At 46.3% G+C, this 14,805-nt stretch overlaps 1 protein-coding gene across 3 annotated transcripts in view; it reads left to right on the forward strand.

Moving 5' to 3' along the window:
• The window catches only part of LOC147635879 (uncharacterized), a 153,604-nt gene extending 139,098 nt beyond the window's left edge, over positions 1-14,506 (forward strand). The window contains exons 13-16 of one of the 3 annotated variants that reach the window (XM_086801277.1): positions 12,105-12,156; positions 12,287-12,373; positions 13,974-14,105; positions 14,186-14,506. In XM_086801277.1, coding sequence (XP_086657403.1) covers positions 12,105-12,156; positions 12,287-12,373; positions 13,974-14,075 — 241 coding nt within the window. In that variant the 3' untranslated portion in view covers positions 14,076-14,105; positions 14,186-14,506. Of the gene's footprint in view, positions 1-12,104; positions 12,157-12,286; positions 12,374-12,638; positions 13,107-13,973 lie in introns of those variants that run through there. The other 2 variants (XM_086801276.1, XM_086801275.1) reach the window with 2 other exon arrangements.
• Positions 14,507-14,805: the final 299 nt, after the last annotated feature.

A 14,805-nucleotide genomic window follows, 5' to 3' on the forward strand; every position in this document is an offset into this window, starting at 1 on the left:
AATTTCCACTCAGTGGCAGGGACTCTGGTAGTCAGTAAGGAAGGGGTTGGTGTGGCCGATACCCATGCAAAGGACAATGCATGACCCTGTAGGGAGTGGAAACCCACCATACTGCCCACCACTAGAATTGGTTGCGGTGCCATTGAGCTATTCTAATAGTGCATTGAGGCATTGTTGGACATTAAGGCTTATCTAGAGAAGATCGAAGAGGTTCCTGCCATCTTATTTTCCCTTGTCTGGTGTGAAAGGACACCATTCACTTTGTTTGTATTATGATATTATGGAGTTGACCTACAAGCTCCACACATTCCAATGCAATCTCAAGCCTTGCATCTATCACCATCTTCTTTGCACTTGCTTGACTCTGTGTGAGTGTGTACTGTGCTAACCCTAACTCTTCTGCAGCAACCCACCTGCGCAAACAGTGGTATCAGAGCTTTGCAACTGTGTTGTTGTCACGCAGGCAACGGCTTGGTTGGGCGCGCTTCCGCCCATTCTGTCCAGCACTGCTTCCGCCACCCTCCTTGGGCCTCTACTCACTGCCTGACACCCGTTTTGGCCAGCTAACCTGGCAGCACTAGTGTAGGGAGGTCTGCTACCACCCAACCTACAGGTGGGTCGCTAAACGCACAGTGGGCGGAGCTCCATCCACTATGTGCCTTGTGGCACGGGTGAGGATTTCTAAAAATTTGGGAGACCTTCTGTCCGCGGCGACTTCGCCGTCCGTCTCCAGTCATCCGTCACCGTGTTGTGCTGTCCGTCTCCAGTCTTCCGTCGCTGTTCCGGTCACCTTGCCGTCCGTCTTCATCGCTTTGACTGGCCCGTCGCCATTCCAATCGCCTCACCGACGGTCTTCGTCCGCTTCGACCAGCCTGTCCAATTCTCCTTCCCAAGCGGCGTTGCTATCTGTTCGCCATCCGCCCGTGTGGGTACCGGAGGGCCTGCAGAGTGCTCCAACGTCACCTATGCTACCCTATCAGGCGGCCAGCTTCTCAGGACTTCTTCTCTGCTTTGATGGCATGGCTCCCACCACTCTTCACATCTCTCCAGGCAATTGTTCCGACACACATCTGGTGCAAGTGGAGGACCTGAGCGACTCCTACAGCATCTCAGACGGATTTCTACTTCAACTTCAAGGCTCTACACATTTTCATCTCAGTACATTCTCTACACCCTACACTTTGTCATTTTTTATACTACTTGCAAGTGCGTTACAGTGAGCCACTTTGCAGCTTCTGTGTGCATTCAATGTCATTTTTTATCATACTTGCAAGTGCTTGCTACAGTGAGCCACTTCACAGCTTCTAGGTGCATTCAATGGGCACTACTTGCAGGGTTTTGTTGAACACTAGTGTGAGACAAAAAAAATTGGGGCTCTGGGGATTATGTGCAATTGGCACAAAATTGAGCCCAACGATGCATTAAAAGTTAGGAAGAAGTTTATGTAAATTAGCCCATTCGTTTTGAGATGCATGGTCATGAAAGCAAAGTATGCAGGCCTCGAAAAGCACTTTATGGTCTTAAACAAGTTCCCCCAACTTGGTATGAGAAGATACATACTTATTTGACCAACCAAGGCTTTCGTAATAGTCCAACATGGAGCACCTTCTATGTGAAAGAGGATCATGGCACTTTGATTATGCTCATTCTTTATGTGGATAACATGTTGCTAACTGGGAATGATAAGGAGAAAATTTCAGCCTTCAAAGCTAAATTGCAAACCTCATTTGAAATGACAGATTTGCAATTGTTGCATTATTATTTGGGCATACAATTTCTGCAGATAGATGTTGGGATTTATGTACAACAATCAAAGTACATTCAAAAACTATTGCACAAGTTTGGGTTTCAAGATTGTAAGCCCATCTCCACTCTGATGGAACCAAGGCTCAAATTGAACATGTATGATGTTGGAGAGCCTTTTGATACGAGTGTTTACAGTCAAGCAATGGGCTGCCTTATATATTTATGCAACACATGCTCGGATATTCAGTTTGGGGTTTCTAGTGTAGCAAATTTAGGCATAGCCCAAGTACAAAGCATTGGCAGTCAAAAGCAGATCTTCCGCTATCTTCAGGGCACGCTAGATCTTGCTTTGGTATATCCCAGGGGGACAGCTTGCAGTTACATGCTTACAATTATTCGAACTAGGCTAGTGACTATGATACATGGCAATCCACCAGTGGGAATTGTTTCTTTTTGGGGCATTCATGCATATCATGGTTGAGCAAAAAGAACCCCACTGTTACCACATCTACTTGTGAGGCTTAGTACAGGGCAACCTTCAGCCACAGTAGATTGTGTATGGCTGAGGAGATTGATGGCTGATCTTCGTGAGTGTCAATAGACATCCACTACCATACTCACTCACAGTCAGAGTGCTATAGCCGTGGCACGAAACCAAGTGTTTCATCGTACTAAGCACATCGAGATTCATTATCACTATGTTAGGGAAAGGATACATGCAGGGGAGATCACATTATCTTACTGTTTATGAAGGTGTTGCCTGGAGAGAAGTTTGAAGCTTTCCACAAAGCTTTGGGCTTACTCTCCTAGAGAGAGTGATCTATTAGAGGGGGGGATTTATTAGCATATATGATATGAGTATTGCCACATGTGAACATGGAGGTTTTTGCAACATGGCTATAGTCTTAGGCTCAGAGTACTTTGCTTGGGAGGAATTGATCGTGGCACTTAGGGGACAAGACCCTTGGCACTTGCCAAAGTTTGGGCGCAGCCCCGGGAGTCTATGCTTCTCGCAGTCTGACAGGAGGAGCACCGGCCCCAATCCCTCTCAACTTGATAGATTTTGTATTGATGAGTGGACTTGCAGTCACGGGAGCATGATTGGTATCTTGGTAGGCACTACTTTCTTTGATCATGCTCGGGTTATTTTGTCCTTGGAGGACCTCTAGAGGCAGGACAGGCACTTGAGCACTAGGATTCCGAACAGCCATGACTCTGAGATCTACAACAGGATAGAGCAGATATGGGAGGGACTGGATTTTATCTTAGGTTCTGCCCCATGCACCGTGGATGCAGGCCTCAGTGGGATCAACAGTTTATTGCAAGAGGCAGCACAGAGCAGATTGGCAACGGTCTTGCTTCTCTCCAGCGTCTTCAGGAGAGTTCCCCTGATAGCCCATGGATTGAGAGTCAGCTGGCTGCTACCCATACAGCGATCAGATCAGATCCATAGAGGAGAGGAGGGTGGACTACAGATACCATGCCAGAGCTTCCTTTCGACCCAGGTCGGAGAGATAAGAGTCATTGGGGATTTCTTTGAGATTGCAGGCCCTTAATGCCAGAGAGCATTGCCACAATTTTTTTTAGATCCCTCCTTACGGGTGGCCCATTATCCTCACAGGTGGTGGCAGCACAGGAGAAAGGTGGTTCCCCCTCGCTACGGATGGGCTTCCAATTTCCTTTTTTCTTCGCCACTAGGATCTCGTGGAAGGCGGCCTTCAAGCAACCTTCGATGAGATTATGACTATAGGCGCCATGCCAGAGACACTCTCAGAGGGTTTGATTCACTTGATTCCTAAGGAGGGTGGTGACAGATTGAAGATTTAATAGTGGAGACCATCTCGGCCAAGGCCGTCAGTCGGAGACTTCAGCCTTTCCTCCCCGACTGGATCCATGACACTCAGACAGGTTTTGTTCAGTTTCAGAGCATTTTGGACAATGTCTTCACTTTCTGTGAGGCGACAGCTTCGGCCAAGATGCAATAAGATCTCCTTCTAGATTTTGAGAAAGCCTATGATAGAGTTTACAGAGACTTTATGGGGGGCAGAATGCAAAGGAAGGGGCTCCTAGTGGAGTGGTTTTTCAAGCCTCTCACAGTCAGGTTCTCATTCAAGGAGCCCGAGGTGGCATATCTCTCCTTTCTCGCTCGGTCTGGAAGGGCTGTCCACCGGGCACTATACCTCTTCCTATTTGTCGCGGAGGCCATGATCAGTTTTCTCTTAGCCCAGGAGACGGGGCTCCAGGGATTGCGTCTCCCCATCAATACTCAGGAGGAGCTGCTAGACTCAATTTGCAGATGACACAATAGCATACTTATCGGGAGATATGGGGAATCTCCAAAAATTTGCAGAGGCAATAGAGATCTCTGGCACAAGTCGTGTGGTTTTTGGGTAGGCTCTCCACCCACCCTGATTTGGCGTCTAGTTCAAGCTTTCTAGTGGATCTAGAGGCACTCAGTCTACTATCTTGGATGTCAGGTGGGCATCAATATCTCCCCGAAGCAGCAAGTAGCCTTCCTTCTTCTAAGCATTCGGAAGAAGCTTTTGTACTGGAGTTTTGTGAGGCCTTCCTTAGCCGGCCGAGTGGTGGTGGCGAACCAAGTCCTCCTTGCCACTATGTGGTATATTACTTCTTGTTGGGCCTTCTCCTGAGCTTGCATTGTGGTTGAACCGCCAACTTTTTGTGGGCCGGAGTGATGGGAAGCATGCCAGGGCCACGGTGGCCTAGAGAGTGACCATTGAGCCACGACACAGACGGGGCCTAGGCATCAGTGACCCTGCCATTCAAAGTCGTGCCCTGCTATGCAAGTTGATTGTTAGAGGACTTCTCCCAAGTGGTGAGCCCTTGAAGGACATTCTCTTGGCCAAGATTTCAGCCCTTACTCCAGCCAGGGGCCCTTGGCCGCGGAGCACCAGATGGATCTTCTCAGAGATGCGGGCGCACGGTTTTAGCGCAGCTCTTGAGGATAGATTTGCTGCCAACCTACTCCGAGCTTGGGATCACCTTAGGCCGACCCTCTAGCAGTCAGTTTTGGTAGCCTCGGAGGAGTGTCTTTTGACAGTCCCTTATGTGGAACCCCCTCTTGGAGATTGGCTTACATTCAGACAGAGCTCCTCCCCAAGAGGCTTGGCTAGGATCCGCGGTAAAGACAAACTCAACTTCGACATCGACTCTGCTATTTCTCAAGAGTGGTTGACCCAACCCCCCCGCAGTGGCTAGGCGTGTTTACTAGACATGATATTCTTTTGGCAATTCATGGTGCAGATGAGAGATGTGCTTTGCTCACTTTTTCGATTGGACCCCATGACAGATTATAGAGATCAAAGCCCCCTTTGGATGACTTCAGTGGATGCACCTTACAGAGGGTGAGGGTGATTGGATTTCAGGCACATGAGTGGCACACTGACCCCCTTCCGGCCAAGGTGGCCAGCGAGAGACTCTGGCGTTTATGGATTTGGGAGAGCCGGCCCCTCATGCGCTTCCAGTGGGACCTTGGGGGAGTGGACTTAGCATGATCCTGCTGACAGGAAGGAGACTTTGGGTACCCCGATCTTCGCATGCACCGCACAGCTAGGCCGCAGGATCTAGATGCTTGAGGTTGAGGGCACCCCGGCCGCAACGGTACACTGGCAGTCACAGGGCCTCTCACAACAGTTTCTCTTGGATTTTTGGAAGAGGCTCTGGGTAGTTTTAGGCCTCGAAAGATCACCCTCTTTCTTTGGCTGTTGGCGCACAGGAGTTTGGTGGTTGTCACTTGGTTGGCCATTCGTGGTCGACTAGCAAGTGTGGCCACCCTCAAGAGTCTCAGTGATATCGGCTTTGGGATTGCTCGAAGGCCAAGCAACTTTGGTAAAAGATTCTCTGCATTTTCACGATGGACAGGACCTCGACCCGTATCATGTCATCGGGCACTACTGCTTGGGCCACAGAGACTGAGGTGGACATGGCTTATGAGGAGGAAGGTGGGGGGCTAGCCCTTCAGATCTCTCACCTTCACGGCAGTACCAGTCCCAGTCTCAGCTCTGATCATCGAACTCCGGGCTCATGCCAGAGATGGGAGATTTGTAGCAACATTGCACCATGGCACATCTGGAGAGCTTGATGCAATGAAGCCATCGAAGGCACCCACACTCTGCTTGCGGAGTCCATTAGGAGCATTTGGCTTGACATCATTCATACCCTCGACAATCAGTGGGGAAAGCTGTAGGATGGCTTTGTGTAACTATTTGGCCCTCCTAGCTCTATTTCACATGATGAAATCCATGCCCGGACACCAGACAAGTGGAAGAAGACATGGGGGCAAGGTCCATAAGATTTGATTAAGAAAAAGCACCATTCTTAGTCAAAAAGCAAAAAAAAAAAAGAGTCAAACAAGGTTGACCGCGAGCCAAGGGCACCATTGGAAAGAGGAGACTGAGCCGGACCAAAAAGCTTAAAGGCACTTTCTCAAAAAGCTGCTTTAAGACCAAAAAGCAAGGCCTTAAAGCTAGAAAAGCAAAACACCAAAAGTTGAGTAATATTTTATAATAAAAGTAAAAAGAGCAAAAGCAAAGGCAAAAGAGAAAAGCGAAGCATAAAAAGGCAAAGCCAAAGCCAAAGCATGAAGGCTTTTTGGCAAAAACCAGGGTCTCTTACAAGTATAAAAAGGATTGGACTTCTCTTGTAGTACCATGAACAAGATCATTGAAGATTGAAGGAGATTGTGGAGTGTGTGTGGGCATCATTATGATCATGGAGAGCTTCTTCTTCGCCATCAACACCTTCTCCAACTTGCTTTTCAGATGTACGGTTAGCCCTAGACTTGATTGGGCATATGCATGGGCGATACGAACGCATGTACGGAGTTGTACGGACAGAAATTCCAAAAACCCTAAAACTGTTCCATAACCCTAAAAATTGCTTTTTGGATGTTTTTATCGCCCAAAAACCATTAAACTAAGTTTATATCAATTTTCTTGCGAGAAAGAGTTTTTCCATGGTTTTCTTCATGGACAAGGCTATAGGATTGTGGAGATTACTCATGGGATGAGCGAGTGTTTCTTGGACTTGGACTTGGATCTAGACTTGGACTTCAACTTGGATTTGGACTTGATCCATTGGATTTGGATTTGGTACTAGCCCGATGAGAGATACTTGTGGGTCATCCCCATGGTGTGCACAGCATGAGAGATCTCGTACCTCGGCATCGGCATCGGCATCGATATCCTACATTGGCATATCTGTCTATTTTGTATTCATTGATTGTATTGATCCTGGCCAGCTTGCCCGTGGATTGTTCCTAAATAAATTCCTGAAAGGGGCGGGGCTTGTTCCCCGCTCAATGTGGTGTACTGTGCAAGATCCCCATTCCCTTTTCTCTCTCTCCTCTCTCTCTCTATATATATCTTTATCTCTTGGACACGTGATTGAGTTTGTCATTGCACGCCATGTTGGGCTTACACTTTGACCACATGCGGAAGCTGCGGGAAGCCTCATCTGCAATGGTCGTCTGCTCAGCATGCCTCTTTGGTGGCTCACACTTCCTGAGCTGGGTCGCCCATTTCATACTGGATTTCCACCCACCGCCCCGGCTATCGCTGCTCTCATCGCCTCCATATTGTTATCGCTGCATTACTGTTCCGTCCACTCTTATCGACGAGGCTCCTACCACCCACCGTTGCACGTACAAGCCCCCCTGCTGCTAAAGCGTGCACTTCTTCCTTCACTTGTTCCCTCACTCCTACCCAAATCGGCCTTTCAACTGCCTATGGCACTCCTTTCCTCCCGCTATCCCCATCCCTATCTCCACTTCTAACACCCTCACCTACGTCCTGCCACTCTCTACACAAAGCTCTGATGCAAGCTTGACGAGGGCAACCATCTCAAGGTCCAATCGGCCCACACATCAACACTGAGGTGTGGCACACGAGCTTCCGGGGTAAGAGCTTTGTTGGGATGCTAGTGATGATGAGTGCCAGTAATCCCAGGAGTAATGAGCAACCTCTGGTGCCTCTAAGTTGCTCATCCACTGCCCTCTCAGTCTGGACCACATCTTGGGTGTCCTTCTCATGTGTGGTATCTCGCTCTATCTCTATCTCTTGGTAAACTCACTCTTCCATCTCTCTCTCTCTTTTATGATGTTCTCTCTCTCTCATGGCGAACTCCCTTCCTTGGCTCTCTCTTTCATGGTGTCAAACTTTTGGTCTCATAGGTCATTATGGCCTTTTGAAGACGTTAATATAACATTTCATTTCATTTCATTTCTCCTAATAATTACTAAACGATCATGATTGGCCACACATTGGCGAAACTCTATGGATCAGTGCTAGAGGTGTTGCTTAGTTCATTTGCAGAGAGACAGGGATGCAGAGCCTCAGGACAAGCATGCTGTTGGAGGAGCTACTGTTCCCTTGACCACATCTTCACCCTCCATGCCATCATCGAGGAGTGTAGAGCACGACATCAGAGGATTTACTACTACATTGTGGATTTCCGCAAAGCTTTTGATATCATATCCCGACCCCACCCCCTACACGGTCTACAAGAGATAGGAGTCCCATCTAACATGGTTTGGAGCAGCATCGCCCTCTATGAGTCCGTCACTGGACAAGTGAGAACCCTGGGAGGTACACCGCAGGAGATTTCCAGCACTATTGGGGTGAAACAAGGCTGCCTTCTTTCACCCACTTTTTTTGGCCTCTACATTGATGAGATCTCGAGCTTCATTGATGGATTAGGCGGGGTTGGTCCCACACTGGCAAGCATATTGATCCCCCTACTACTTTATGCAGATGACATTGTCCTCCTTTCAGATTCAGCCGAGGGGCTTCAGAGACAATTGGATGCCTTATAGGACTTCTGTACTCAGCGGGACCTCTCTGTTAACCTTGGTAAAACCAAGGTAATGGTCTTCAATACCTCCCGCTCCTTCACATCCAGATTGAGCTTCACATACAGAGGGGATTTTGTGGAGATTGTCTCATCCTATGTCTACCTTGGTGTCACTTTCAGTGGCCCACGCTTCACCATGCTTCCCACAGCACATGCTAGAGTGACGCAACCTTGAGCTTACTTGAGCGGCAATGCCTCCAGGCACATTTCCAAGAGCCCAAGATGAAGGGTTGGCTTTTTGACACCCTCGTCACACCAACCTTGATGTATGAAGCAGCCTTTTGGGGGGGTGATTTATCCGACAAGGATTGGTAGCGAATTGAGAGGCCCCAGATCATGATGTTCTCCCGTATTATCCGCAGCAAACCAGCAGTCCCACACCAGATTATCCAGGTTGAGTTTGTTGCAGCCTGATGGTAGTGGATGCATTGTTCCAGACAGTCACATACCTCGATGGCATCAATCATATGGATCCCCACAGGTACCAGAGGCTTGCTCTAGAGTCCTCAAGACAACTAGCACTTGAGTGCCACCCTAGAGTATGGTATGCCTTAGTTTCCACTTGGTTATGAGTATATGGGCTCCGCATGGACCGCCTCCCACCCCTTCAATACAATTTGGACTCTCCTTTTCTCTAGCTTTCTCATGAGGACACCACCAGTTGGGTTATGCAGTTGAATCCTTTCAACCTCTACACCCATTGCACATGGATCACACCTTTGGAGCTCCCAACGAAGATGTACTTCTACAAAGATCATTTCCTTACGGTCACTGAGGATGAACTCATCTAGCAGCAGCTGGGCTACCCGAGTGTTCACATGTCCCATGCCATGCAGATTGCGATTGGCCAGATACAGGTTTCATCCCACTGCCTTAGAGGAGACAGGTGGAGTTGAGTATGTCTTCAGAGCCGGGGAGCTCATATGGAGACCTAGGGAGGAGAGAATCTACCGATTATGCCCCACAGAGGTTGAGACAGGTGAGCATTACATATGTCACTTTCCAATATAATATGAGATCCGTGGGAGGTTTTACTGTCTGTTCCATGAGGGATGTTGACTTCCCGGACCAATGTTACCTAGGGCTCTTCCTTCTTGAGCTCCACAAACACAAGGACACTTTCTTGAGAGAGCTTCGGACCCAGCCACCCTGACCTCTCCCTCGCCAGCCAACCATCACTAGCTTCTTCCGGACCCAGAAGGTGGAGGACACCAATACAATGGATCCCATGGACCCACCTCGGGCTGCTCTAGACCCACCTCGCTCAAGTGGAGTTACCTTGGACCAAGCCTCCGCATTCTAGCATGCGCGTCGCCCTCCTCCCGAATGTTGGCCACATTCCCCTTATCAATTTCAGATCTATGACATGCTCCACCACCATCGAGCTACCTTTCCATGTGACGTAGCTGAGGGAGACCTCTTGGCCATACTCATTAGCCGCAGGCTTGATATTCTGGAGAGTGGTATACCATCTATTGGCAGCTGATGCTCCTCTCATGTTCCATGTTCTTGGTATTCCATGATGAGATTCCATGGACAGTTTTGTATCACCCCAGTGAGATAGCGTTGTTTTGCTGCTATTTTATTTTCCGTTCCATGATGAGATATGCCATGGACATTATTGTATCACTTTGGTCTCATATGCCCATTGGGTCTTTAGTAGACGCTTAATTTATCTCTCTCTCTCTCTCTCTCTCTCTCTCTCTCTCTCTCTATGATTTGTTTTGGTACCCTTCCTTTCCCCCTTCCTTATCTTGATTGCTCTATCTTTCCTATCCTATGCCTCACGTGTGATCCAACAACAACTATGGTGGTGTATGCCCATTGGGTCTTTAGTAGACGCTAAATTTCTCTCTCTCTCTCTCTCTCTCTCTCTCTCTCTCTCTCTCTCTCTCTCTATATATATATATATATATATATATATATGATTTGTTTTGGTACCCTTCCTTTCCCCCTTCCTTATCTTGATTGCTCTATCTTTCCTATCCTATGCCTCACGTGTGGTCCAACAACAACCACAGCTCCATGCAAACTTCTCAGCATCGGCATTTTACACTTACATGCAATTATTGTTGGATCAGAGAGGACTCCTAGCTGTGGAGGCTGTGGCAAGAAGAACGCCATGGCAAGATAAGCTGCACGAGCCACGGAGAGAGAGAGAGAGAGAGAGAGAGAGAGAGAGAGAGAGAGAGATGATGATGAGAGAGAGTGAAGCACAATGATTGGACACAAAGTACAAGTTTGCTTAATGATAAAATGAGTACAAGCCCTTGTATGGGCTGAAAGTACAACCTCCTCTTTGACCTTATTAATTGAGGTGTGACATCACTGCTTACCTCAAGGGAAGATTCCTAGGCTAAGAGACTGTTCCTACACTTAACTCCAATTTCCCAACAATTATGTCACTTTCTATGTGTATAAACTGGAATGATGGATTCTATGATAAAACACACCCCAAAAAAAGTGTCTTTTTTTCTTCTTCTTTGAGGTCGTTTCTTTTTTCTATCTTCCTCACTGAGGACGGTGAGCAGTCTAGTGCCCACACTGTACTGTTTCGGCCGGACCATCTTAGGGCAACACACCGTGACACCGCCACACCGCAATACCTTAACACCGTCACATGGCCACAGTGGAGCAACCGTAGAAGAATCATTCGGGAGCAGTCTGTGGACTATCCAAAAACGAAGGTGCAACACCAACTGATACATGAGAGGTGCACGCACCGGCATTGAAGGCACCGCACTGACACTCCAACGGTCATCTACCGGAGATGGGAGATTCCACCGAAGTCGTGTCACTCCGATGGCATCCACCAAAGATAGGAGATGCCACCGACTCCACCAAAGGCCTGTCACTTCGATGGTCATCTACCAGAGATGGGAGATTCCATCGAAGTCGTGTCACTCCGATGGCATCCACCAAAGATAGGAGATGCCACCGACTCCACCGAAGGCCTGTCACTTCGATGGCATCTACCAAAGATAGGAGATGCCACCGACTCCACCACATCTTGCAGGAATCATTTAAATGGTGGGTCAACTCATCCTTGAGGACATCCTTCATACTTCATCCTTCGTACTACATCCTATCCTTAACCATGAGTGCTGTAGTCACTTGTCTATGTCAGCCTGTGTGTCGTCCTACTCACATTGATCACTGCTGGGTGCACACGTTATTCCATGATTCAGTTACTCATGGATTCATTGTAACTTTTGGTCTCTTAGACCCTCGTGGTCTTTTGCAAACATTAATATATCTTTCTTTCTCTCAGGGCTTTTTTGTTATTAGAGTAATATGAGCTTGTATACATTCTGGAGGAGGTGATTCTGCCTTGGGTTGATTCTACTTCACTTTATGCGATCACATTAAAAAATAAAAGGAATTTGCACATTTTTATGTGGTACAAAATACAAGCGACTCAAGAAAAAGTTATGCTTGCATCCTATCAAAGTTCTCTTTCAGTTTCTAACTTTTGAAGTAACGTACAGGGGCTTAAAATATGATGTTGACGTGAACGCGTGCCTTTGGGACACTCTGATGGTAGCTATTTTGTAAAACCTCTTGATGTTTTCAGAGATTGGACTAGCATTCAATTTTCTTGATCATATCTTGCATGAATTTGAGGCTCTTTCTGCAACTCCAGATGGTGTTAAGTGTCGTTGTTTTGCAGCTCGGATTTTTGAAATACAAGAACATTGAGTTGGTTCGATCAAAAAAGGACAGTATAGCCAAGGCTTTACACAAACTTCTTGTTGAGGTGAGGATTGACTGTATTTCTACCATTTTTGAATTCTAGTGATCAAATCTGTTGTGTTTCATGGTGGTATAAATGCCAAGTCATCTCCCAATTCGACTTGCTGGCTCTGCATAGTCAATATACTGAAATTAGTTAGACTTTCCAAGAACCATCTAGGACTCGGTGATATCATGCTTCTGTAAAAGTCTGATGAACTTCAACATTGAAATGAAATCACAAGCTGTACTGCTAGGCTTCATTTTCATTGTTTATTTTCTTTGTATAGAGATATTGTAACTCGCGCACCCGTTGGAACCGCCGCGCACCCCCCCCCCACCCCCCGCCGCGGCACCCTCCCCCCTTCTGTCCCTGGCCCCCTTACACAGTTAGCAAGCGAGCATCGAACCCAACACCTCCGCCATGAGACTCCAAAGCCTTTACCACTTCGACTAAGCAGCGGGAGTTTACTAGGCTTGATTTTCTACTAGAAAGTAGAGATTTACTTTCCTCGGCTTTGGTGTTTTCTTGAGGATTGCCTGAGTCACACTCGAACCATAATGTAGGGCTGAGCAGCTTACAGAAGACAACAAACTGACCTCTATTTTGAAGAGACATTTTCTGAGCATTTGAATTTTAAACATAATGAGCTTACTGCTGAGTACAAGGCTGGATGGAACTCTTTTTAAAAGAGACCTCATGCACACTTATTTGATATGGAACTTTTTTAAAAGAGGCCTCATGCACACTTATTTGATCCACACACATGAACTGCTTCCCTTTCAATGAATTTGCATAACCAGCCATCCCTTCTCTCTCACATGACACATCCTGTCATCTAATCAACTCACTTTCACAACTGATGCAATGGATGCCATACCTAGTCTCCATATTGGTAGGTTTCAAGACCACAGGGGACTTTAAGGTGTAAAGATTAGTCTTTTAGGTACTTCTCACGTAATGTTCATTGGTACTTAGTGTGACATGCTCACTTTTTCTATGAGCTTTGATGGGTCCTGCTCGAAATCCTGTAGTCTCACATGTCTGGCACAGTGCACAATGCCCTGCTATTAGAAATTTGATGCAGATCCATTGCACATACTTATAAGATCAACATAATGTCCTTTCTATTGGAGAATGTCCTCTCAAACTCCTATGTGATGGCAAGAAAGGAACAAGGAATATCTTCGGGAAGGGACGTAAATTCTGTGGAGTAAAGTGCCATGTAGAGATCAGTTTGAGTTGCTGATAAATTGGCTAGACTGGTGTTGAAGAGCCTTAATCAGTCAGAATAAATGCTTATTTATATGCCATATAAGTAATTGTCCAAACTCTTTTTCCTCCAACAAACTTTTTTCTGAAGTCTGTTTGTTGCTTGATCTTTCTCATGCTATTTTCAGTTAAGCTCCTTTTGAGCCTTGAGCATTTTTTCATTGCTTATGTAATGGTGTTGAAGAGCCGTACAATCAGTTAGAATAATTGCTTATTGATATGCCATAAGTATGTATTTGTGCAAATTCTTTTTCCTTTTGAAGCTGTGTTTGTTGGCTTCATCTTTCTCATGTTGCTTTGATTTAAACACTTTTTGAGCCTTGAGCGTGTTTTATTTTGTTGGCATGCTTAGGATGATGAATTTAGAGGCTACCTCTTTTCCAATCCAAGGGCTTTGAAACTTCGGACACAAAGGTGGACAGAAATTTTGAGACGAATTTTAGGTCCTCCATGATGGAACACCTAACTTTTTGCTACTATTCCTAGATATGATAAATGATGTTTTCACATCATGAACAAACAAATACCCAAGGAACCCACGGGACTCGTTTCTTTTTTTGTGGAAGGATATTTCTCTCGCTCATTGCCGATCAGTGCGTGCTTAAGGAGCCAAGTCGAAGAAGCTTGGTTGGCTTGGTCCCAGCTCTCGACTCGACTGATGTGCCCTCTTTGCAGATAATGATACAATGTGATCGATCTATCTGTTCTATTCATTGTACACATGAATTTAGTATTTGCACTAACCATAAGTAACAGCTCCTATAACATACAAACGTCTTTCATGGAGCCAGAACGGTTATATGCCTCGAGGCCCATGGCTGTCTGGAATCTTTGACGAAATGGAAGGGATGGCCCTTTGCTAGGTCGCCCAGGTCTTGCTTGGTTCATCAATTTCCTCATGTTAATTGTCTTGTAGCTTGTACTCCAGTGTTTCAAAACAAAATTCCTTTTTCTTTAAAAAAAATTTAAAAATAAACGCCACGATTAAAAGACAATCTGAGACCAAAACTTACATAAGCCAATCTTTTAAGGTTTTAATTTTCTGTTGGTAGAACGTGCAGGGAACAATTTTGAGATAAGTCCCTCACGTTAATTAAGTTTGTAAGGGATGTTTTATTTTTATTTTTTTTATTTTTTTAAAAATCAAAGATCAAAGTAACCATCTTCAAGCTTAATACATCAAA

The sequence above is a fragment of the Cibotium barometz genome, chromosome 8 (assembly GCF_041138505.1).
Source record: "Cibotium barometz isolate CiBa-2024 chromosome 8, ASM4113850v1, whole genome shotgun sequence".
Classification (NCBI taxonomy): domain Eukaryota; kingdom Viridiplantae; phylum Streptophyta; class Polypodiopsida; order Cyatheales; family Cibotiaceae; genus Cibotium; species Cibotium barometz.